Source organism: Haliaeetus leucocephalus, unplaced genomic scaffold (assembly GCF_000737465.1).
Source record: "Haliaeetus leucocephalus isolate CR32 unplaced genomic scaffold, Haliaeetus_leucocephalus-4.0 Scaffold848, whole genome shotgun sequence".
NCBI classification, from domain to species: domain Eukaryota; kingdom Metazoa; phylum Chordata; class Aves; order Accipitriformes; family Accipitridae; genus Haliaeetus; species Haliaeetus leucocephalus.
This window is the reverse complement of record NW_010973284.1, coordinates 1,866,528-1,893,140: the sequence shown is the minus strand read 5'-3', so window position 1 is coordinate 1,893,140 and position 26,613 is coordinate 1,866,528. Positions and strand designations below refer to the sequence as shown.

Below are 26,613 nucleotides of genomic sequence, written 5' to 3'. Positions count from 1 at the left end.
CTCCCTCCTCTCAGCTGCAAGAAGTGAGGAGTACTGTATGGTGTTCTTTCATCCTCAGGCTCCATCATAGCTTAGACAACTTATAGTAAAAGCTTAGAGCTTTCAAAAATAATAATTCACAAAATGTTCAAAAAATAATAATAAAAAAATTTCACACTGTCCATTTCCAGAGTTCTGATCTCAGGCTCTGTCTGCCTGGGGAATCATATTTTCTTCTACTCTGGCAACACCATGGACTTGTGAACTTCTTCTTGCTAGGATCAAATCTAGGAGCTTTTTTCTTTGAATTTCTCATTTTAGAAGTCACAGGAAAAGCTTTGAGCAGACTGAGCCTGTTGTGATTGCTTAATATTTAAATTTCTCAAACATTATGCTCCTTTCTTATTTTTCATACAGTTCTAAAAAAAGAAAAGAAAAAAAAAAGCATTTCTCAGAACAGTTCTGGGTCATTTCTTCTTTTTACCTGATTCTTCCTCTCGGTGGTCCTGATTTGTTCTTCATCATCTTTTTTTTGCTTAAGCCTCACACTGAGATAGCTTTTCAAACAGCGATGTCTGCTTTTTGAGTCAGGATTCACAAAAACAGAAAGAGTATTTCAAACAATTTGCCGACTTCCTCCAAGTCAGAGGCTGTTGGACTCTCTAAAATTAATGTTTAAGTAGTTTAAAGTGTATCTTAGAACCAATCTTCATTTTATAATTTCCTGTGATGGAGAGCCCACTTCATACTTAAAGGTTGTTGATGGTTAGTTGCTGTCATTTCTCAAAATTAATGAATTAATTGAAGAATACACTTTATTTTTCATCTGAACTTTAACTTCCTACTCTTGTCTGGCAGACTGTAGTGACATGCCTGACCTGTACAGACTGAAATTTTCTACGTTAAAGGAAAACACTGAGCTGCTTGAGGTTTTTCACCAAAACTCTTATGTGAACTGTCATACTTCTCAATCCTTGTAATTGCTTTCCTGACTCATTTCTGAACCCTTTATAATGCATCAGTATCTTCTCAGTAGAGGTATTAGAACTGGATACTGTGTGAATGTGGTGGGGAATAAGATTGTGCAGGTATCAGAAGCTTAGCTGAAAGATTCAAAAGCGTCCTTTCAGTAACTGATCAGGTTATTTTTGGTCTGTCATTTCTTTCGGTTTTGAAAAAGGGGTAGTTACTTCTTCAAAGAGAAGTTACTATCATCATGTGAATTATTAAAAAAACATTCAGTAATAAAAAACATTCTGTTAAGTAATAATCTGTAATTAATACAAGCTAAATTGCCTCTACAATCTTAGTGATGTACTGTACCAAACCAAAGTCTGATTATTTGCAATTCTGAAAGTATAGCAATAGTCACATCATCTACATTGATGATCTTTGTATTTAAGAGAGACTATTAGGAATATTGTACTGTAATGTGCCAGAAATCTAAATGGTCAGCCTACTGAAATTCTTGTTTGCAAGCAAAAACGTGAGGTCAGGTAGCTGAGTTTGGATGCAAATACATTGCATCTAGTTACTTAGTAAGACATCCAAATATATGTATAGTATAGCCACATGCGTGTCAGCATAGCGAGTAGTGAACCATGCATTACAAGAGATGTTCATTCTGCACTGTTTCACTGAAATCTAGTAATGAAAACTCAAGTCACGTCTGTCGATGTACATGCCTAATGATCCAATGATGCAGAATGCTTTTTTTCTTTTTCTTTTGACCTTTAACCAGGAAAGCTTATCATTTATACATGAAGTAGCTCTCTTTCATTTGGACAAGAAGGCAGTAGTCTTTGTTAAAGTAGGCACCTATGGTCTGCAGACCAATTTACTTTTCAGCTTAATGAATCAGGATCTGCCTGCACATAGGTTGCTTGCTTTTGCCAGTATTTAGCAACCTAATATGTCTGCCTTAAGTAATTACATGTTAGGTAGTTGAGATGTAGTTCAGCCAAAGGCATAAGCTGTATGGGAGAGTGGGATGGAAAGGACCCAAATTAGATTTGCCTCAAGCTACTGTGGCAGCTCGCATAGACAGAGATGAATTTTGAGCTGAAGAAAGCCAAAGTGATTTTGTTTAACCAACTGTTTTTCTCGCTTTTAAATAAGCTGGCCTATAATATCACAATTTGTTTTGGTTTTCCTGAATGAAAATTCTAGAGTTTTTAACTGCTAACCAGGAAATTTTATGGAGGGTATTTCCAGGTTAAAAAAGCCCCAAATCTGACTGTTTCTAACACCCTTTAACCACCACGCATTCAGTCCTAAGAAAAAATGAATATTACATTTTTATGGTCCACATCATTATCCTGCTTCCTTCTGACTTTACCGCTGTTTTTCCTAATCAGATGAGTTAAAAACTGTAGAACAATCAGCCACACATATCTCAGTTAAATGTGAGTATCTTACATAATTGAGAGGGATATTTGGTAATGTATTGTATGTGAGATAGGGTTGGGATGATGTATCAGAAGAGTTATTTATTCAGGTTCCTTGCATGTCCCAGACTTTTGGCATTGTAAGGATTACTATAAAACACAAAAAATGGAGGTTGTCTACAAGCTTTGTAATGAATAAAATATCGAGGAGGGAAAATCCCTTACATTGCTTATTATGAGATCCATTTGGATGGACAGTGCTTCTTTTTACTGAGGTCCTGTTTCCTTTGATGCTTATTTAGCACTGTTTTGTTTAACTAGATAACTTCTTCAGTGCGTGTTATATATCACTTATTTAACAGGATATCTGTTTTGTGTATTGTCTTTTAAATTAAAAAGCATTTATATTGCCCAGTTTGGCAGAGGCTATAAAATGGAGACCGGTTGTACCCTTTGGTTGGGTTTCTTTCTGAGGTTGCTGGGATTTCAGCAAGGGATCGATATATCCAAGTTCAAGTTTGCTTGTGTCAAGTTAGTGAAGAAAAGGGACATCTCCTTTTGATTTTCTTCCTTTTGTATTTTTATGCACTTACACAGCTAAATATAAGTGCATATGAAACGCAGCCACGTTCTGCATGATAGATGAAAAGCTGTTCTCAGTGAGTGTATCATAGTTGAGTCAGCTGGGCCCCCTGCTGCGCTCTGCTTTTGTTGTTTTTAAGTCCTAAAGTACCTAGTTCTGTTAAATATTAGTAAGCCAGTACAGTGAATTTTGATTACTAAAGTTGACTGAAGATGTATTGTCTGCCTTGTGTGTTGCGTCTGGTAAATAGCTGGTTGCTGTGGTAACCGCCGAAAAAGGTAGAGGGTCGTTGGTACCGCATAAATTCTTTAAACAAAACCTGATCATAGCAAACTCTAACATTAGTCTTCGAAGAAGGATAAAAGAGGAGGAAGAGATTCAGACAGCTTTTTCCTTTTGTAAACTTGCTGCTTTATAGGGGAAAAAATAGCTAGAAATAGTCTGTCTCGTACGAAATGAAAAAGTTGTGGATTAAGGCATTGCATGAGTGAAACAGCTGTATGAATGTGAAACAGAAAGTTCTCCAGCTTCAGCCATTATGGGTTTGTTTGGTTAGGTCTAATTTTGGAAGTCATTATAGCAAAGGTAAATGACTTGCACAGGAGACTACTGTAAACAAAAGACTCGATACATTTACTTTGGCAGGAGCCTTGAGAAGACTCGGTCCTTTCACTGCCTCTTTTATGCAGCCTTCTGTAATACTCTCACTGCCCGCCTCTGTATGCAGGCAGCTCTCATTTCCCTTCTTCCCTCTCTGACAGCTTCTTTCCCCTGACAGGTAGGATTTAAGGGTGGCAGCACCTGCCGTTGAAATGCTGGTGTGTAGCTGTAGAATACCTTTATTTTTATAGTAGCTGTCCCTTGACTTCTAAAGCCTCTGTGTTTTGCTCAAGTAAGAATCTGTTCGCTCTCTCCCAGTCTAGTACTGGAGTACGATCTGTTTCAAATGCTTTACTTTTTAATTGTGGCTCCTCTTTGGTTGCTTTTCATGTTTTCTATTTTGTCATTTAATAGCTTTATACCTGCAGATTCTAAGCATACTGATGCTTAGCTGAGTTTTCTTGTTTTTCAGTGAAGAGTAAACCATGAGAATTATAATTCCCTTTCCAGGTCTCTATCCATGTGCTTCAGTCAAGACTCTGCCCATTCCACACCTACTTACACTTGTGTGGGTGGGGAGGTAACTTCCACGATGACAGAAAGAGTGCCCATGCAGAGCCTGCTTCTTCCCTTTTACAAAGCTCTTTATGAATGTACTGTATGGGTGCAGCAGAGCTTTCATTGGTTTCTAAAGCTGGGAGGATGAAGTAGAGGGGCAGAGTCAGTATCCTCTCCTTGCTGCACTCGCTTGCTGACACCTCTTTTCTGCTCTCCCTGACTGTTGGGTGACCTAGGAGACTCCCCTTCGCAGTCCCTGTCGTGGGTGACTTCTGACTCCTGTCGCTTCCCAGGTTATCAGGAGGTGCTTTCAGTCAAGGAATAATTGTTCAGGTTTACTTTGACTCCTAAGACAGACAGGGCATAGTCTACTGTGAATGATTTTTTTTTTTTAAATACAAGATTATTACGCTGCATCTTTCAATCACAAGAAGCCCATCCCTGTACATTCTCACACGCTTTATGCCCATGGGGGATACCTATGCTGCTGGTTGTTCCAATATATGACTAGTACCAAAGGATCTATAGGGTCATTTTCTACTGCTGCTGTAGAAGATAGAATTATCTTTATCTCTGAAATTGCTCCCTTAGTGCTCATTAACTAGAAATAGAGTAATTGAGAAGCTGGTAGGAAAAGATTTTGACTAATAGTAGCCCTGATCTGTAAAATGGAGTTTAACCACATAATAATTACACACTAAAATGTTTGACCGGTATGACTGATATAAACAAGCCAACCGTGGAACTGAGTGCCTGGGAAGAGGTTTTATTTCAGATTAATTTAATCTCATGCTGTATATACAAGATATTTGTCAGGCAACTGATTCTGAAGAAGACGATGTGGGTCTAGTTGCATGAACTCTTTTGAACTTCCTTCCATCTGCAGGGTCTTTGAATGTCAGGAGAAGCAGACAACTTTGTTTTACTAGTATTCTCCAATGTCTTAAAAAAACCAGAAAGGTAATACAAAAGTTCTCTTAAAGAGAAACATGATGCTCTCCAATTTATTGGGGAAAAAAATGCAAAAGATACACCTCTTGAAAAAAGCTAGCACAATGTTTTGACTCTACACTAAGAATTAATATAATATATACATCTTTTTCCCGTGAGGAGATAGTTTAATATCATCATTTCCTTCTGTTGTATGAGCTAAATGGTGAGGTTTGGTTACTTCCCCCAATATTTGCATATAAACCCAAAGTCAGGTGCAGAAATTTTGGCTGTACATACTTGTTTTAAATTTCCAGTATGAGATTCAGCCTAGCATTTCAGAGGTGGCGGTGTGGCTGTCAATAGAATAGAAGCTCTTGGAGAAACGAACACCGAGAAGTTGTGTGTGCTGTCTAATGACAAAGTGCTCCATGCACTGCATCCGTCAGGAAGTGGGCACCTTCCTTAATGTGAAGAACCAACATCATTTACAGCAAAGACAAAGATCTAAGTCATATGTAAAATTGAAGACCCATTTTCCACCCATGAATTTAATATCACAACCTTCTTTTCATCTGACAGTAAGGTAGTATAACTCTATTTCTAGAAGATTATGCTCATGGGCATTAATGTATTCCTGATATTTTATGATATGCTCTTCCTCTTAATTAATCTCTATTGTGGAGGATGTTTTACTTCCTTTCTACACTCAGAATGTGCTTTAGATGTAACGTTCTTGATAGAATTGACTTTGAAAATAGGCTTGTTTTATTTTAAAAAGGAGTTTTGTCAACTCTGCCCAGAAGGTTTGTTGAATTTAGTAAACGCTACAGATATGTACTAAAAGCCATGGTATTGGCAGGGAGGTATATGGGAGCTCCCACTGTGCCTTTCACTGCCTCTCACCCACCAAATCTTTAGATAAATAGGGAAGTGTGTGCAGTTCCAGGAGCTGTCAGTCCCATTGCTTCGGCTGTGGTTATACTCAGCAGCCAGAGGGGAGGCTGTCGGAGTGGGTGTCCTTAAATTCTGAAAGTTTAACGACCCTAGGTTTGTTCTAAGCTCTGAGCAATCTCTATCGCCATGATTTAATTATTGAAACAATCTCTTTTCGCAGGACAAAACTTAATGTGCACTGTGGTAGTGGAGACAAATACAGATGGGACCTGCCACCAGGCTCCCTGGTGACAGGACTGAGAGGGAAGGGTTGTATTGCTTGTGTTCAGGGTGACCATAATGTTCTTCATACTTCATAAGGCCAAGGAAGGCTCAAAAAGGGATTATTTAAGTCTGTGAGGAAATACGGCTGCAATAGGAAGAATTTGCTGCTTAAGCCAGTTTCTTTTTTGGCGTTTGTGTTACTATAGCTAACTTATTCGTAGTAGAAACTGGTGGAAAGAGATGGAAATGAAAAAAAAATTGGCCCCTGCCTTGTGCTACCGGTGCAGTTTGTAGTTGTGAGCATGGGCTGAGCTGAATCTCGTTCACGTGCACAGAGAATGGCTGCGGGCAGCCCAGTCAGTAACTACCACAAGAACTTGGGACTTCTGCATAAGTATTTCATATCTCTTGGAAAGATTCCAAGCAGAATTTAATTGCTTGTGGTGAAATCTTTCTCTGTGGCTAGATAGGACATTGAATACTTTTGAACTTTTAAATTGCTATGGGGCAGCCTGATGTAGCATGGTTGTATTTAATATACAGGCAGATAATGAAAGATGCTTCTTAATCAGAGTTCTTTGATGCACTTTTTTCTTTTATATATACCACACTAACTTGAGGGAGAGGAAGGGAGTTTTTATAATAACATACACATTTGTTTTTCTGTTTAGTAAATTGACAGGTGTTTGGTTTTTCTTGTGTCTGCCCAGGAAACCACGTCTTGTCTCCTGGAGAGTCTGTTGGAAAAGGTCTAACGCCAGAAGCTGCAAAAGATCTCGGTCTCCCTGAAGGGATTGCAGTAGCAGCATCTCTCATTGATGCACATGCTGGAGGACTAGGTACTCAGTCATATATTTACTATTCTTGGAGACAGGAATGTATTGAATTAATTTTAGAAAGGCACTTTTCTTACAGCCTGTTTTGTATCCAGCAATTTGCTCTGATGCTATTCTTATGAAATAGCCTAACTAAAATAAAAAACCCTCAGAGTAACTGCTAATATTGGGTATCTGTTTATAGAAAGGGGCTATCACTGTTTATTTCTTTCCAGCTGGATTTCCAAATTGTTTGTTAACTTCTGCTAGTTCCACTTTGAATTCCTGAACTGAGACACCATTGTGTTGGCATGCCAGCATGCTGAGAGTTTGCATCTTCTCCTGCTCAAAACTTTGGGGATAGGCAAGAAAAATAAAAAAATAACATTCTAAGGGAGAAGTCCCATGTCTGAGGCTTGTTCATAGTCTTCCTTCTTAGTGTTAGAAGCGATTCATGCTTTGTTTAAATAATGCAGTGGAGGCTTTTTCACATACGTTTATGCTAGACACAATGTGGGATATATACCAAAAATGCTGCTTTTGGTCTAGGGGCTCAGAATGTGTAAATACTGTGTATCTAAACTAGCAAACAAGAGCAGAGGGAGAACTGGCCATTGCACAGCATTCCCCTTCTGTGACTTTGAACTTTTTATCCATAACTAGAGTCAGAGGCCTGATGCTTAGATTTTTTTCTTTTACGGTGCAATATTCTCATGTGCCCAGTTTCAGCTGTGTTGAAATGTATTTGGTGAGGCTCAACGGCTTCATTTTCTTACTATGCTGTTTGGCCTTATCTAAATACAGTCAATAACAAAGTGATTCAGTGTAACTTATTCAGCAGGAAATTGAGGTTTTTTTAGTTTGATAGTTTAGAAAAAAAGTTTCACCTCAGAAAGTTTCAGTGTTACTGAAACAGTACTGTTCAATGGAAATCTATTGCTCATCAAAGTATTTTTCTCTACATCTAAATAAAATACTAGCTGCTAAAGTACTAGGTTTTTTTCAAATATTTTGTGGTGTTTTAAATCTCATTTGTTCTTCTAGGAGTTGTGGCCTGGAACTTTTAAAATGTTTAAATCCATTTATTTTGCTTCTGATAACTGTTTCTCATGAGGTTAAGTAATCATGTAGATTGCTTTTCTTATTACCTCAGAAGGATTAGATACAGATCCAGCTGCAAAAAGGAAGACTGAGTTTTAGTGTCATAGTTGTAGATGTGTTGTGTCCCTACTATTGTGACTTACTTAAAAATCTGTTTGTGTCAATTAGTATCCTGATTGCATAAAAATGTGCTTAAAACTATGTGCCCTGGCAGTTTTGTTTTCTTGAAAAGGATGTGATAATAAGCTGACACGAAATAATGAACTTGCTGAAAAACTGGATTGTCACAGAGCACGTGAAAATGACAGTGGAGGGTCCTCATTTAACTGGCATGATTATGTGAGTACTGGATTCAGAGCACAAAAAGTTTGCCCAGTAAATTTTGTGTGCTGAAATCAGTGAATTGAATTTAAAGAAGAATAGAGAGCAACTGTCTGTTCATTTGTTACAGACTTCTGTAAAGAAACTCTTAACATTAGAAATATATAGCTACTGGCATCCATCACAGTAAGACTTCGGTGGATAGAGATAGCCTGCTTATTCTAGTCCTGTTTATCAGAATATGTTTTCTCAGATGGCAACACTAGCAGACTACTGAAATCATTGCCAGGAGAAAAAAAATGTAGAGGTTGTTGTCAGAGAGGGAGAGACACATCACAGAGGGAAAAGTCAGTAATGCAGGGGGAGAACCTGCATGCTAATCACACCATAACTGAGTAGAGTCTGGGAAAAAAGGAAGATTTAAGATGGAACTCATCCTTCTTGAATGTGGGAAGGGTAATAAATAGGTGGGGAAACTGGTAGAAAAGACAATAAGAAGGAAAAGATTTGGATAGCAAAAGGGACAGCAGGAGCAAAAGGAGAACTGGAGAGTGCAAATGTATGTAAAGAGAATGAATAGTGTGGCTACATCTCAAATACCAAATAGCTCTCCTTCATCCATAGCTGTTAATAACAAGAACCTTAACCTTTTTCAAGTCTAGTTTAACCTACAGTGTGTAAAATACAGAGCTCAAAATCCTGAAGGAAAAACAGAAAAGCAAAAGGAGAACACAGATAATAGAACTAGATAATAGAAGTGAAACTGTGTTCCGATTAAAAGATATTAAGGATGGCAATGCACTAAAGCATATTAATCTTTTAATAATGATAAAAGGGGCACAGAAGGAAAGAAAATAGAGAAGAGATATTTGAAAGTACTGGAAATAAGTAACTCTTGTACTTGGTGTAAAACTTTTGTTTTGAAAAGGTACTGATGTGTGTTTTAGTGCTTACTCTGCTGTGATCTGTATTGAAATACTGAGGTTTACAATTTGTTTGAAGGGTATGACTTGTGTATTAGTAAGCATTAGATTAGTTTGTGGGACAGCAACATCCAGTGGGTGTCATTATTCTTATTCTTGAACACATTCTGCTGGTTTTTTTAAAAATACTCTGTCACAGCAGAGTAACAAAAAGGGCTCTTTCGTATCCTGCAGGCTAAACCAATATGACATGATGGACATCTTGTTTTCAGTGTTAATAAAATTTGATGCACTGTTCAGATCTGCTTTTGGCTGGATATAAAGTGTGTTTTTGCTGGACAGCTTCCTGAAGTTTATGAACGCTTCAAAGTTTTGAGTAAGATAAGGTAAAGATAAAGAATTGTGTAATACGTATGTCTGTGGAGGCCTTCTATGATTCCTGAATCAGTCCATCTGATACCTATTATGGAAAAGTAAAAATCTAAAAGCCAAGTTGTTATGTCTTACATTTGGACCTACTGTACCAATTTAAAAGAACCTACAGATAAAAATGTGAGTATGGGCGGCCAGTCTTTTGGGACTGGCCTCATAAAAAGAATGTTTACATTGCACCTTTTAAAAAGACATTGGCATTGTTTCAGCAAAAGTAGATAATTTATTGTACAGTATCTAAAATACTGTGTCACTGTTGAAGAGATCCAAAAGTACGCACACTAAGGATTGCCTGCTTTTCTAAAATCTCGCCTGCAGTTTGTGTGGTGTACAGACTCCTTGTTCTCAGTCTGTCTTGAAAATCTTCAAAAGATTTTGAGTCTGCCTCAGAGTATGAAAAATTCCAACTCAGATAAAGGTGAAAGTGACTTATAACAGCAATTAAATTATTTTTAGCATATAACATATCTAAGCTTTCATTATTATGAGAATGTTCCACGCTTATTTGCTGTCTGACTTCAATTAATCACAAATAGGAAGACTCTAGCAACTCTAAACACTAGTAAAGCCACTGACAAAATCCCACTGATTTCAAAGGCCCAGAATGTGTATTTTGCAGAAAGCATGTTTTCTTGGTGATTTAAAAAAATCTAAACATGAGGCTCTTCAATTTTGTATTTATGAAAATACATTTGTGACATACGCTGACAATTCAGTTTAATAGATTTCCCTCTGAAGTGTGAACAATATTTTTAGCTCCTTTAAGAAATTCTAATAGTGTTGCCTAGTACAGGAAATTGCCTTTTAGAGAACCCTATCCAAAATTCTTAATATGAAATCATGCATGTCTGTGTTTGAGCAGTGAAAAATAAAGCATAAGAGGTAGAGCCATACTTGCAGCTTTCTTTTGTTCCTTACAAATAAACTCTGTGTGTGACAGCTATGCTATACATAGTTACAAGCCAGCTAGGGTAAAGGGATGTAAGGGTAGATTTTTAAAGACTGTACAGTTTTAGACCTTAATTTTCTGATTATTTAGGTAACTTCCAACAATGATAATACCATGATAACCATGGCAACCACGATAAGACAAACCTCAACAGACCGATTTAATAACAGAATCTTGCAGTGGTGACCTAAACAAGAAGGTGTTAATGAAATGTCGCATACTAACCAGCCAGTTACACTTGGCATCTTTCACAGTGTCCAGCAAATGCTTTCATATTCCTTCTACAGCGAGGAGAAAGCTTTATTTTTTTTTAGCAGGATTGGCAAACTGGTCACCAGACTGCGCAATGCAGATGCACAGTCTAGTGACCAGTTTGCCAGTTGAAAGGTAATGCTCAAGAAAAAAAAAGACAAACAAAAGAATATTACTTGTTGGGCTGCTGCATTTTGCTGGGTGCAGCACAATGTGGTGCAAGAATGCAGCCTAGGAGAGGAGGAGGAGAGGGCAGGATTTCCACTTCAGCCTCCCCTTAAGTGAATTAAGCAGGACATAATGCATGCTGAAGCTTGGCTGTAGGTCTGCCCCATTCTGTAAGCAAGCTCCTGGCTCCTCTCTGGCATCTCCTGGGTATATGTTTCTGCTGCAGGCTGAGTGCTTGCTGAGTTTGTCCTCCGTCCTGTCCTGTCCTGCACGCAGAAGCTCCTAAGAGCCAAGCATAGTTCCTCTAAGGGAAGCAGTAATCTCTCTTCCTTTAGATGGTTCTGTCTGACATGGACAGAAGAGCAGCAGCAGTCAAGACAACAAAACTGGCAGCCTTCCAGTCTCCTGCCAAATTACCCCTTTCTCCAACTCATCCCCTGACAGAACACATCATACGGTATATGCATGATAAACTGTGAACAAATAAACATATCTGCAGTCTACTGTACTGCCTTTCACAACAGGGCAGTCTTTTAGTCTGCATGTTAGCGTACTACCTAAGAGAATAAAAGTCAGGTTATAGTCAAAATAACATTTAAAAATTATGATGATAAACATGAACATAGAAGAAATCATCTTGTGTCCTCACGTATCAGGAATAAAAATACATTTTAATTAGATCTGATAAAATAACTTTGCTTATTGACTAAGTTGACTTTTTTGTTTTGTGACAGTGGTGTGAGATACTCGGCAATTATTTGTGTGCAGAAAAGCTGTGTTTTGTGAGGGTTGGCTTGCTCTTCTTTAAAATAGAATTTTAATTTTATTTTAATAGGAGTAATTGGAGCAGATGTGAAAGGACATAACCTGCCATGTGAGAACCAGCCAATTACAGCCCGAGTTGCGATGATCTGTGGAACATCTTCATGCCACATGGGGGTAGGTTGTATGCATAGTCCTAATTTGTACAGAATATACTAACTAATGTTTTTGAAGGGAAAAAATGACCTTTGTCCTTCTCACCCTTTTCTTTTTCCTTGAATTTTTTCTGGTAACTCTTATCTTTACCTTTGGATATTAATTATATATTACCATGCATTTGCTATCAAGCAAGAACTTTAACAGTAGTAGAAATCAATACTGAAAAATGACATGGTAAGTAAAAACCACGATGCTAGAGTGGCTTAAAGAGCAGCCTGAAATCTGAGCCAAAGACTCTGAGCTTGAGTTATCCGTGACAAGCTTGTCACTAATGTGTTACAGAATAGTGTCTTTGGAGAAGTGCATGTCTTCAGTCACAGCCCTTCTCCCCCACCTCTTCACTTAATCAATATAAATCCTTCTACCTCTGAAAGTTGCCATGTTGTATAGAATTATGATACATATCATGACTAAAAAGAAAGAACCCCCCCAATAAGCAATTTTCACTTTGCTAATTTTTCTCAGTGAATTAATACAAAAGCTTTTTCTGAGATTGCAATTAAAATTTAGTGTCTGCTTTTGAAATTTATACCTTTTTAAAATGTATGAGTCTGAAAGCATTCCATTTAGATAAGTACCCTTTTCTGCCACATTTTTTATTTAAAACTCATTTCAGTCTTAAATTTAGACTGATTATAACTTGGATTTTTCCAAAATGAGCAAATGGCAATGGGATTGCTAGAGGTTTTTAGAAAGGACTGACATGCTTCATGGAGAGTGATCTCCAGTAGAGTAAAAGAAAGGAAGCTGATAATAAAATGTCAGGCTTAACAGTAAGTTAAGTTGTCTTTGTAGTAACAGCATGAATACATGGTGATCTTGAGCACGAATAAATGGTGATCTTGTAACATGGATTGTAGTTCAGCAAAGCATTTTAGCACATAATTGAATTTAAAGATGTGAATAATCCTAGTATTGTGAAGCACGGCATTTAACGAAAGCTTAAATCCTGTAGACCAAGTGGAATATATTTGAATTCCTCCCTACACAAGAGTTTCAAACCTCCAACTCCACCACTCTTAGCTTACTCTGTTTCTGAAAAATTACATTGGCATCTCTTTTTCTGTGACAGGGCAGGTAGGGCATCCTGCAAATACCGGCTCCAGGGGAAGAAGTCACCTTTCGAGCTTGCCACTACTTTTATTATTTCCAGGTTTTTGATGGAGGTTTCTGCCCTTTCAGAAGCAGCTGTTTGTGTGAACTCTTCCTAACCCATTTCATTTAGCTGAGTTAGTTGAAATTGTTAAAATGAGTTGGGTTAATAGAGACATAATACTGGACTGAAATGAGCTGAGGAGCTCGCAGACAGTTTCCCCAGAAGGTCTAAGGGCAATGTTGAGCAGCTGGAAATGTGCCAGCTGGCTCTAACTTATTCCTTTAATATAACTAGCCCTGGAGAAGGACATGTGTGTGGTTATTTATTAATTTTTAATATATGTATATTGGTAAGTTATAACATAGACCCAATTCACAGCTATAGTTTGTTTTGCTTCCCAAACTAGAGCATGGCATATCAGTATACACTTTCACGGCACTTTTTGTGTGCATACTTCACAACCGTGAGAGATACGGCTCCATTAAATATGCAAATGTAACAAAAGTGACATGATAAAGTCCATGCTGATGTTAATCAATGCTGTGTTCTGTCATTAAAGCAACCCCAAAGTCATACAGACACTGTACACCATAGATAAGGTAGAACCTTTTAAGGCTCTTTTAATCACTTGAGTGCAAACTCAGGAATAGATACTTGCGTAGTTTTTGGCTAGATTTTTATTTAAATGTAACTACTCAGCATTTTATAATCATTTCCTTAACTGCTTCCTTCACTCATCTGCTCAGAGGTATAACAATCTCTAGCCAGCAGACAATAAGCAAATTCTAAACTTCTCTGGATTTAATCTGTGAAAGGACTTTGGTTTACTGTTCTTTTATCTATTACCTGCATAGACTGTATGAAGTGAATGCAGAGCACACAGAGCAGTTGTATTTGTGTTTTAATGAGACCTATATGCAGCTGCATTTGGCTGAAATTAGCTGTTCCTTTTTTTAATTAGGGCTATAAAATGAAAGTATATTATACTTGTGTTTTGATAGAAATATATATTTTCTCTCTCCGTGTGCACCAAGGGACCCTCAGGGCTACAGAGATTAATCATCGAGTTTAATTTAATGCAGTGGGAGAGAGACCTGTGTGGTCAGGCGGGCATTAAAAAGTGCCTTTGATCTGCCTCAGGTGCACTGAGCCCCAGTGAGCCAGCAACAATAATACCTTTGTGAGATGATCAGAGACGAGAGAGGGAGAAAATGGCCTGTGTGGAAACTCAAGGCCGTCCTTTGTTGTGGTTCTGGCAAACGAAAGAGCCAACTGTCAGGAGAAATTCAGAAAACAGAAAGCAGGGTGAAAGTATGGTTGGATTTCTTTCAAGGGATCGTAACAGGAAACTGTTCGGATCATCTGCTGTGCCTTTCTTCCCCCCTCCCTTCCTCCTTTTTTGGTGAGGGCAGGGGTACTATTGGTGTATGTGTGTCGGTACAGTATTTCCATTCTCTAGACCAAATACTCCATGAGTCACAGAAGCAGGTATTGCTTGAACACAGCATTTACTTTAAGAGAAACTACTCCATGACCCAGTTTTCATTACCTCAAGGACTCTAGAGATCTTGAACAAAAGACTTTGCTAATCATGCCTTTGATATTTTAGAAAGTACAAATGTGGAACCTAATTTTACTCATGGCTATAATAGTTTAATTTGTGGTAGAACTACCATTTTTAAGTGAGGATACACTTTTGGAATTAACCACTGACAGTTTGGGGTAATCAGACACACACAAAGCATTTTGTGTTTCTGTTGAGATACTTGAATAGCTCATGAAAGAAGTGAAAAGCATGTTGTAATTAGGTTACTGATCCAAGTCCAGGTCTGAGTTGGTAGTTGCTGAAAGTCACTGCCACCTCAGGGCTCATCCATTATCCATGAGGAAAAAGAAAAGAAAAGATGGTTTTCTGAATATTTTTGGACAGTTATTCATTTTACATGATTCTCTGCTGCCTCCTTTGCCCTAGCAAAAGTCATCGGCAGAATTTGCATTTGTAATGGCAAATAAGCTGTCCTTTTATTTGTGAAGGGTTGTCTCTTAGTTTAGGGCTGGGATTCATTTGCTGTAGCTTTGATCCGGCTGTGCATCGTAGGTATTCCTTTCAAGTGATGGATGGATCCTCAGTGGCTGACTTTTCTGAGTGGGCTGCTGCATGTCATCGTGCTTTGCAGACAGGGTCTCTAAGCTCCAGCACCCACATTTAGTTTTGGAACTCTTAGGAGACTTTCCTTGTGTAGCCATGGCGACTACACAAAATGTGTGAGTAGTTTTGCACAGTAAAATAGCAGCAGGTTTGAGGCATTGAAATAGGAGCTTGCATGTTATTCCTGACTAGTAGTTTGCAAGGGTCTAACAGACATGCCCTAACTTCTGGGAATAAGGTAATTGGTTTCCCTAGAAGCTTGTCTTCCTGCCAGTGTCTTATGGGTTTTATGGGATATTTTAAAGTTTTCAAAAATCCTTTGTTTTATGTGATCAGAGGGATTTCAGGTACAGATATCTGTATTATCTTGTCCCAGTCCTGAACACAAGCATGCTTGCCATTTTGTAGGTGTGTAAAACCACCACGAGTTGAGTTAACTCACAGGTGCCAGATAGCAAACAGCAAAACAGTAATATGAACAACCAGTGTGACAGGGTACTTGTACACAGAAATTTCCTAGTATTCCTTGGAGCAAGTGATCTAGCAGTACTACTCCTTCTTTCTGGTAGATAAATCTTGCAGTTTCCCATACCTGGTATCAGCATATCACTCTTCTTGTGGGCACTAAATTCACATAATAAAACTTCTTTTTTTCCTCAAAGTAAAATGTTTCATTAGACTGGGAGGTTTTTGTCAAAGAGACTACAGGTTTGAGTAAACTTACGTGACACCTAACAGACTGGGACTGGGTTTTGGTAACCGGAGGTTGTGAAAGGAATTTGAAGTAATTTAAAATGGTAAGCAGAAATAAATGGTAGTTCTGGAGTGGGGAAAATTGAGAGTGCTGAGGGTTACAGAGTCACTAGGGCATAGTGCCTCTTCCCCCAGACTGGGATTTTTATGGAGGACAAGGATGATGTGAATGCAGAACTGCAAGTTTCAGAAATACTGAAGTCCATTGTGAGAGAGAGCAGGGATCTTCTTTTGCAACGCCCCATCTTCTCTTTTGTTGTCTGCAGTATGGGGTCCTTGCTAATGTTGTATGCATACAGGATATGTGCTATTTATGCGTATTGAATAAAATAGCCCTGTTAATAAAATGTGTATAAACTCTTTATTTCTGCCTGTTTTGTGGTGAGTTAGGCGCACTTAGAGATCAGCGTTCTGCTTTGCACTTGTCCCAGAACAGTTGTTCCATTATGAAAATATTTGTCATTCTTCCTCCAACACCTTTTTGGATTCACAGCTGAAGGAAGTAGCCAGGGCAGCTTCTAATGGGAACATTGTCTGGCTTGATTTCAGCCTACCAAGGCAGGAGGGGTGTGAATTTGCTGGCATTTTGAGTCCCAAATATACAAGGTTTGTGTTCCTTCCTATCCAGAGTCTCAGATAGATTTTTCTGTCTTCTTTTGGTGATGTGGTCTGTGTGCTTCCTCAGCCATTCTTTCTTCTTTATCAGCTCTCTGTGCTCTGAACTTCTTTTGGGGGATTATCAGGGAATCTTTTCAGGTTTAGATGGAGTCTCTTCCTTTGCATCTGTTTTTGTTACTACTCTGACACTTGTCATTGGGAACTGACTCACCTGGCTTGGTGCGCAATTCTTTTTTCCCTGGCTGATAATGTGTATGTGGTTTGAAGCTTATAATTTAGTCATTTCTTAAATTGGAGAGGCACACGTAATTTATATCTTCTATCTTTTCAGATTTACTACATGATCTAAAAGACAGAGCTTGAGCAATGACACGAACAGCAAAATGGGCAGATCATTTTGCTCTCCCAGTGTTTACTATGGATTATTTCAGGAAGAATATCCCATACTCTCTTTTACCAAGCCTGACTAGTCTTTGCCTGTTTTCTGCTAAAGGAACTTCAGCCCAATTTGATTATTCTAAATTTGTTCATTTGATTCTCGTGATGACTGGCAAACACAATAGAGCTTCTTTGCTCTACAATATCCGCCCAAGCTGCCAGCTTTGTTCACACAAATAGAGTGTAAAGCACGTTTCCACCCCCAAAGCATGCACAGTACGTGTCCTTTGCAGTACATCCTGGAGTGGAGACTGCAGAGACATGCTGGCTCAAAGTGTTCTCATAGCCTGATCTCTGTAATCTCAGTGGGAGCCAGACCAGCAAGTGGATTCAGTATATTTTGGCTCTGATACGAGAGTCTCCTCTTCAGAACATGCCACGTTGTTAAAGCAGCAGAGTTCTGAGTAATTACCACACAGGGACTCCTCAGCTGCTTGAAATCATCTGTGATCAGGGGAAAACTTGCAGGGACTAAATAGGCTGGTACTTGCTTTGCCAGCTATATTTAATCTAGTGGGATGGCACTAAGCAGTGTGTTTCTGGAGAGCGAGTCGGAGGACTGCGTGCAGCACTTCAGCCTCGCGCTCTTCAGTCACTGCTGCACATGCAGCCCTGACGTGAAACGTGCAGTCTCCGAGGGGACAGGGCCAGAAGCCCAGGGCAACGTGTCCGAGTGCCAACTGGCTGTGACCCAGGGTTTAGCAAAGGCAGCAATTTGTCCTTCTCCTGACCAGGGGAAAGGGGCTGGGTTTCGGAGGGTCAGGCGAGTGGGGAGAAGGGGGAGGAATGCAATAGGAAGAAAAATAAAGGCAAAACTACTGAAGCTAGGGCAGCCTGGACACGTTTTTGAAATGTTCTGTGAGAGCTTTATGAAATTGATAAGCGCCTGCCCTCTTGGTTTTTTAATATTCTGCTCTTCTGTAAGGCCTGTTCTGCACATGAGTCACAGAGGTAGTGTCTTTCAAATGGGAGAAATAAATTACTATTGCAGGAACCTCTCCCTTGCTCTGTCCTCATTCAGCTCAGTTCTGCCGGCTTATATATTGAATTTGGCAGCAGTCACAGTGCTGACTTCCCAGCTAATGAAGATGTTTTACATTCGGGGAGGGCTGCATGAAATGAAAACCACATTCACTTCACGACTGTTGTTACAGGTTGCCCGTCCTTAGTGTATACGGATTTAGCCTTCCGAGGAAAAGGTCACAGAGCCTATTTAGGTGCCTTTTCAGCCTATGGCCTTGGAAGGGTTATATAGCCATAAAATTGCCACCGCCTTCTACTTGTCCCTCAAAGAAATCCTCCACGCCCTTCTTTAATGAGACTGTCTCATTCTATGTTCTAGCATCCTTGGTTTGAAAAAGAAACAAACGAAACTGTAATATCCCCTTTGCTGGCATTAATTTGACATTGTACGCTTTGCTTGCTTTGTTTTGTTTTTAAAAGGCGAGAAGTAAAATATTTCTGCTAGCAGGGTATATAAAAGATTGTTGCTTTTCTGACCTCCTTATTATATTAATAAAAGCTAGGAAGACTTCAGTAGTGGTGGGAGATCATGTGCAGGCAGCCTCCAAAAGCCAAAGCACTTACTTGCAGAACTAGTAAACCACAAAGCTTAAGATCTTGAAATGTAAATAGGAAGTTGGAGAGTTTACTTTAGAGCCAGCAGTGGTGAGTCTGTATAATGTTTATTTCTGCTTGCCTCCCAGCCTTTCCTAAAGCTTGGCAGAGATGAAAGGGAGGCTTTCTTGGTAAATGAGTTATTAGAAGTTTCTGTTATGAGCAAGATTCCTTTGTTCCTGGCCTGACATAATTCAAAGCTCAAGGTATGCCTTGGTGACTGGGAGAATAGGACGTTCCTGTTTAGTGTATGCCTGTCAGAGACATCCAAGTTTCGCACACCATCGCTTTGCTGGTAATCAACCTGTTCAGGGTAATGTAGCTGAAAGCAATACAATCTCTATTGCACATAAACTAGATAATGCTTAGTAACGTGTCCAGAAAACAGTGCAGTCAACTCTCCTTCCCTTTTGTGGACAGATCATTTGAGTTCAAAGACTCAAAGAATAGGTGTGGACAGAGTGAATGCTTTGAAAAATATTCTACTTGGAGACTATAGGCTGATATTCTAGTGACGTCTCACTGACATCAGTGAAAACACTTGCTTAGAAAATTCCCACATGCGGTGGTTTCCATACTGCAGTTAACTGCAAACTACCCTGTGTGACACAGAGCCATGTATTAGGGTGTTGGATTTATAATACTAAGCCTTTCTGCAGTGTCTTTTCTTTGGTGGTCTTGGGGTTCTTTTAAACAGTGAATGAATGGGGTAGGAGAGTAGGAACTGTTATTCCAGTTTTATTAGGTGGGAGACTGAGGCACTTCATAGTTTAGTAGGTTTTTAATTGTTATGTCTTTACTTTCACAGACTCCACCTATCCAGTGCTTTGGGAGTGTGTGACATCTGAGTTGGAAATTCTGCCTTGTATGATGCAAAGTTCTGCCGTGTTCTCAAATGATAGCATTTACACGCTACAGGCAGTAGTATATTGCACTATATGATAAAAGATGTGTAAACCAGAGATCTGTTTTCTTCCTTCCTTGGATTTTCTCTTCTGTTTGGTGTAAGCACAATGGATATAAAGGCTTATGTTGGGCTTCTTCCAGGTCTGACTGCTAATAGGGCTCCTCTCCTGTTCCTCGCTCCTTTTCCCATGTTTTGCCTTAGAAAGAGTGAGCAAGAGAGACTGAGCGTCTTATGTACTTATGTTGACACTAGTAAGATTTATCTGGTCTGGCTGCCAGAAATACTGGGCTGCCTAATTTGGGCCTCTCTACTTAAAGCAGCGTGGGATTGAAGGTTACCTGTTAGCAGGTCTTGCACCTTTATTTCCTAACTATAACAGCTGTATATTTTAATAGGGTTTGGGGGATTTTGTTTATTCTGTTGCAGGAAGGGGATTGTATTCTGTATTCTGTATCTAGGAAAGTTATAAAATTGTCTTCCTTCATTGATGTTCAGATAGCATAGCATCAGTCCATTGTAGGGGACAGGGTAAAGCAACTTAATTTTGATTCATTCTTTATGTATCATTATTCTTGGTTTTGTTCATGGAAGTCCAGCAGCAGCAGTGGCTCTTTAACAGAAGACTTTTATCTTTCTTTTTCTGTATTCTTTGAAGTGATGATATCAGATTTGACAGGTACAACACTCTCATCAATGCTGCAAACTAACCAATTCTGATTGCTCCTCTCTAGACCCAGAAGAATGTTTTAGCCTGAAGCCCACAGTCTTGAGCAAACCTGAGTGTCTTCCTGGAGTGTTCTGTTCTGAGGAGAGCTGGAGAGGGGATTTCTCTCAGATCACAAGCATATTTATGTATAATGAATAGCCTTTCCAGATCCCTTGTTTATCTTGTTTTTGTGAGAAGGCATGAATTTATTAAACAGCCTGCTTATTCTATGTGTCTAGATCTCATGGTGAACAAAAAGGACTTCCTTTTTGTGCTCCTTTTCTTACAAGAACTTAACTGAACTGTAAAAGAATAACTAAAATACAAATGAAATGAGATATGAAAAGGGATATCCTTGATCATCAGTTAGGTTGTCTCCGGGCCCTGAAATAATTAAGTAGCATTTTCAAGGGAATACAATAATTGTATGAAAAACAACTTAATAGTTTTCTGTTTTAAAATTTTGGAATTAGCCATACTTGCAAGGAGTAGTGTGGAATTTGGGGTCAAAATCCCCAATTTTGTTTAGTGTTGCTGGTTTGCTGTACAATTCTGTCAGATTGTTGCCTTCCCTTAGTTTACCCACTTGCAATATGAGCATAAAACTGAAGCTGTGCAGACAGAGATCTTTCTAATGAAAGGCGTGATATGTGAGTGCTGGGTATTAAGGACTCCATGGTCCAGGGTGGTATAGATGCAGTGGTATTTCTAAGTATCTTTTTACTTTTCTTAACAGCGGCAGATCCCCCAGTCAGGCAAACTTCATCAGTATTTGGGCAGTAGGCCTCTTACTAAGGTTTTTTCCTCTATTTTCAATTTTATTCAGCCTGTCATGAATCAGTAGTTCTTCATCTAAGTTTCCTCTTGCTGCTCCAGCGTAGGTGGGGAAAGATCTTAGATGGGGCAAGTTTTATTAGGGAGAAAGTAAATCTCTTCTCATATAATCATTCTGGAAGCAAAATGAGGAGAGGCATTAGCTGCTGCTTTTTCCCCAGCGTCAGCCGGGAATCACAGTTTATGCTGAGTTCATTGTTTATAACTGTGGGTGAAGGCCTGAGGTCCTCTCTCAGTGTTTACTCTGTCCTTGGGAGTTTGTCTCAGTAAGTAAGGGCTGAATAAACACCAAGTAAGGTTCTCAGGATTTACCCATTTAGTTATTCAAATGTTTAAAAATATGTTTAAAATAGTGTGTGATAGCATATCCCATATAATGTAAATCTGCTTACAGTAACTCAGGGGTATTGCAGAAGATTTATTTTACCTGCAAAGATGATACTATTGTTGGTAGTGGCTTTCACTAATACAGAAGGAATACTTACCTAATGGTGAAAAAGGAAAATAAATCTCTAAAATGAACTGGTTTATGCAATAAATAAATAAGGAAGGCCTTAAGGTATGTGGGAAGGGCATCCAGACTAGATAAATACACCAGACCTCATTTGAAAGGATTCTGGTTTCCCTTGATATTTTCCATTGATTGCAGTAAGAGCTGCAGGTTTTGAAGAATAATTCTCCCCCATAAATAATAATAAGGTTAGGAGTAATACCTACATGCAAAACCCCCTTGAGTTTCTTGTTCAAATGTCACATCTGAGCTTTCTTTCCCACCCTTGCCTTGGAATTTCTGTCACATCAGCTACTAAGCTCCAAGTTCTTCAGGACTGTCAACATGTGATAACAATGAGTTGACTGGATTGGGGTTATCAAGACTTGGACTACTTAGCATGCATATTATGTATAACTATGAAAATACTTCTCAACAGAAGACAAGGATCTTACGATACAATCTCCAGGAAGGGGTATGAGACAGGATAGCTCACATCTTCCTACAGTTCACAATTCTGCCATCAGCTCTTTGGGAAAAGGTCAGTGCTAGAAACCTCTTATGGAGACCCTCTGTTTCTGTGCTGGCCCAGCGTGTCGCACTGCTGTCTTCTAGCCACAGTGACAAGGACTGGGCCTGCCTTGGACTACACAGGGTTTGGCTGGGAGGCTTGGTGGGATTTTCCTAAGTAGCATTTGGAGGTGGAGTTGTTTTTGTATCTGGTGAGTGAGGTGCATCCACCAGTATTTGTGACACAGCTGTTCCATGTGCACAGTTCCTAACCTTTCAGGTTGCGATGAGGTCTCACTAGTCTCCTAAAATAAGAGAGTGCTGCAAGTGGTTTCTGAGGCGTCTTTGTTTAGGAACCAGAACTAAAGTTGAAGCTGCTGAGCTAAAGGAATAATTCTGAGACACTTAAAAAACTCCAATGTTCTTGTAAAAGATTTATACTGATTTACAAGTCAGCATTATAGTAAGTTTCTTTTCTAATGCACATGGAGCTTTTTACTGAGAGATTGCTAACTTTCATGAAAAATGTGCTTTGTTTGCAATCTCAGACCATCACTTTTGAAGACTAAGTTTCTTGTGTTGGTTGGAAGTAATAACAGAAATTTGCTTGAACCTCAACTCACTGGAGTCTGGGAGGACATTCTGGGGAAGAATTATTTTATGTTTACCCTGTTCCTATGCTCTTCCCTAAGCCATCTGTTACTGGCCACGGTGAACAACAGGTTAGCAGGCTGTATGGATCTTTGGTTTGACTTTTTGCCTTTTTTTTTTTTTTTAAACGTTGAGAGGAGTTAGTTCATATTGTGATGAGCTTTGAGGAATTTAATTTAGCATAGCAGCAAATTGTAATGTTATAAAGTGCATATTTAAAATGGCCTGCAGTTAGTTGTCTGTGCTGGAAGATTTATAATCTTCACATAAACTGGCATTTTGTGACAGTGAGTATCTATCATTGGAAGAGAAGTAAAAATAAATGGGTGGTATAAATTGTTTGAGGCCCTATATCCCCAGTGAGCTATTGTTATGAGAAGCACAGAAGTAGCTGCTGTGAGTCATGGAGCAGCATTGCTTTAGAAGGGTACATAATAGCATTTCAGCAGAGGACACAGCAGAAGCTATGGTGTAACCAGACAACCTTTCAGTCCATTTATCAAAACACTTGTAGTTCCCATTTCAAGGAAGGCGACACAGTAAATATGAGCAAAAAAAGAAAGGTTAATCTGTATATCTGTATCCAGACATTTCACTAAATAAAACAATAAAATAAATCAATGCAGAACCGCTCATGCTTAAGTGCTTAGCAAAAAGCTTCTGAATCCCATCACAGATGCGGGCGCTTTTTTTCTGTTTTGGATCTTGAAAACAATTTAACAGATTAAAGGTCTTTTTTTGCCAATTTATGTAAGAGACCTTGACCTTTGGGAATACAAAGAGAAGGATTATATGCTACTATGTGCCTGTTGTATACTTTCCCAAGCCGAAACATAAAATATGCTTAGTGTTAATGGATACTGATAAAAGGCAGAAGTAAATATATGTGAACGTTCAAGCTTGGAACCGTCAAAATTCATCTAGTTTAAAGGTTTTGTTTCAAAGCTGAGCATTCGGTCAGGGTCCCTGATAAGGCATTTGAAGTTCTTGCATCTCTGATTTAGGCAGATGGAAATGGTGGACACTGAATGCGTCTGGAATGATTACCCATGAATTACTTCTTACTTAACTTCTTCCAGGGCTGAAACTCTCAAGTTGTCCCAGGCTTAGTTCCAAGTTTGCTTCCTGGAATAAACACAGGAGGTTAACCTCACACCCGAGGAATAAAAACTTACAGGGGTGCAAATTTTCTGTTGAGGACACTGGTATTGTTTTTCTGTGTGTGGGGAGAGCAAACCCAGGGACAGTTCTAGAGGCGGATGCTGTGCTTAGACTTCTCTCTGCTCCCGTTGTGATCTTCCGGAGACCTATCTCATATATGACTCTGAATGACCTAACTTAATCTGAAACTACTCTCTAGACCCTCCTGCCCTCTCCTTGTACTGATACAGAAGCTGTTTGATCCACTTGCTCCAGCCCCTCTCTGGGGATGGTTCTCAGTTCTTGGGTCTGGTGTCTCAACCGTCTTACAGTTCCTCATAAAACTCTTCTTTCTACAGAGAAAACAGCGTCATTCTTCTACAAAGGAAATGACTACATCTACCCCTCTAACACCTTTTAGTTTATGATATCTTTTTAGAAGATCATCTGTTGGATCGCAAGCAGCATCCCCAGCCCATTGGTCTCAGGAGTACTTCTCTACCATCTCGATCTTTTTGCCTGTTGCTCAATTCGAATGATAGATCTTACTGCTCAGATTTTCTGTTAGTTGGTTTTACCTGAACAGTATTCAGGACTTGCGTCTTTATAACAGGAGTCTGGGGATCCAACTTCCAAGATGGTAGAGCTACCTAACCCCAAGCTGCCATTCTCTTCCATCACATATGATGTTAGTGAACCTGATTCATATATATGACTCAGAGGTTTTTTTAGTGCTTCATGGGTGGATTACCCACATGAATGCAAACATGAAGGTCTGCTGCTCGCAGTGGGTCTGTAAAGTCATCACTCAATGGTCAGGAGATCACTGGCAGAAATCTGCCAGCTCTCTGTGGATCTCATAGAAGGTTGAGAAGTTTCTGTCTGTTCCAGAACATTGATTTTTGTATTTCCCCTCTCTAATTGTTTGTCTCACAAGTGGCTACAGGTAGCATGGTAGGGTGATTACTTAATGCTCCTGATACGGATACCATTAAGCCATGCTCCTCTTCTAGCTTCTGCTTTTAAGTGGCCAGCTTCCAAACGCTCATGTCCTGTTACAGCTCTCATCTTTTGCAAACAGCAGGCAAATTTCAGCAAACGATTGAAACATGACTTGAAGAACACATTATTCAGGTGTGGCTTTCTCAGCTTGTGTGGCCAGAGTGCTCCTGGGTAAAGATAAGATGAGGTGGCTGAGAGATGCACTGCATCTCCTAACGCTTCCTTGCACCTTTTTTCCATAGTGCATCATCTGCTTTTAAACAGTGGGTCATAGATCATGTGTTTGTGATATCTCTAATCCTCCTCACAACTCCTTTATTACGACATAGAGAGATAATGAGAATATAGGTTGTAGTCTCTCTCTTACACTTTTATCAAAAAGTACATGAAGGGACAGGCTCCATATGTACAGGTAGGAGAAGATTTGTTTGAATGGGAAGGAGCTACAAGGCAAGGCTGGTAGCCTTGTGAGAGTTTGGTGGCTAAGTATCGTATATTGTTTGGATTTCAGTACCATGTATTAAACATTTCCAATTAATTTTCTCCTCACGAGGACAGAACAAAACCAGAGTGGGTACTCCAGTAATAAGAGTACAGGCAGACGAAGAAATTATCTGAGTAATCTATAGTGTATATTTGCACGATCTCAGCAACTCTGCATTAGCACTCCTGGCCCTGGTTTCCTGTGGAATGTGCGAGGTCCCTGGGATCTGTCACACGATACACCACAGAAAGATGATGAATAGAGGTGGTTTTGCTGGGCAACTGACCTCCTAGTTTTGCCCATAATAATTTATTCATGCGGCTGTACCCTAAGACATACTAATACCATACATATCATTGGCTGAAAACTGATGCAGCATATTGAAAAAAAGCATAAAATGCCCACAGTCAGCTCAGATGAAGAGGCTGGACCTGGCTGCTATCTAAAAATGGGCTGCCTTGTAGAGGGGTCTGTTGCTCTGATAAGGAGTACAGTGAGTTAGTTAAGGCCCATAGCATCCGTTGTCAGAAGGTTTTCTCAGAAATGCAACTTCAAACTGGCTTCTGGTGGCAGACCTCCAGAAAAGCTGCTTATACAAGTGCAGCCTGTGACCTCTTGCACTCCCTGCTCTTGGCAAGGGCCTGATCTGTTGCATTTTAAAAGGTAAAATAAAATACAGCTGAATAAAACAGGTTTGTGGGGGTTTTTTTCCCCGCTAAATTTGATTTTTTTGTTGTTGTCACTTTTAAGCAACATTTTAACTGATGTGTTTAACTCTTTTAAGAACCAGGATCCTCTGGGATCAGGGGGAAACCCCCAAACACTGCCTTACAGTTTCTGCTGGTAGATTAGTTTTCAAGCAGTAAACATCTCAGTATGTGGTCATCCTCCTTGCTGAGGAGCATGTCTAGTAAAGTCATGTCCAGTTCTCAGTTTTTGAAGCGTGCTTAAGGAGCTAGTGTGGTGTTCTTAGAGGCAAAGCACTGACTGCAGGAGCTGTCTTCAAGAACTCTTTTGTTCCCTACTTTTAGGAAATGAAGAACATGAACATGCAGAAGCAGGCAGATTTCTTTCTTCT

General features: G+C 39.4%; 1 protein-coding gene across 2 annotated transcripts in view; it reads left to right on the top strand.

Annotated features, from left to right (window-relative positions):
* The window catches only part of FGGY (FGGY carbohydrate kinase domain containing), a 134,551-nt gene that overhangs the window by 52,545 nt on the left and 55,393 nt on the right, over nucleotides 1-26,613 (top strand). For both annotated transcript variants that reach the window (XM_010582314.1, XM_010582313.1), the window contains 2 exons: nucleotides 6,909-7,037; nucleotides 11,995-12,098. In XM_010582314.1, coding sequence (XP_010580616.1) covers nucleotides 6,909-7,037; nucleotides 11,995-12,098 — 233 coding nt within the window. The remainder of the gene's footprint in view (nucleotides 1-6,908; nucleotides 7,038-11,994; nucleotides 12,099-26,613) is intronic.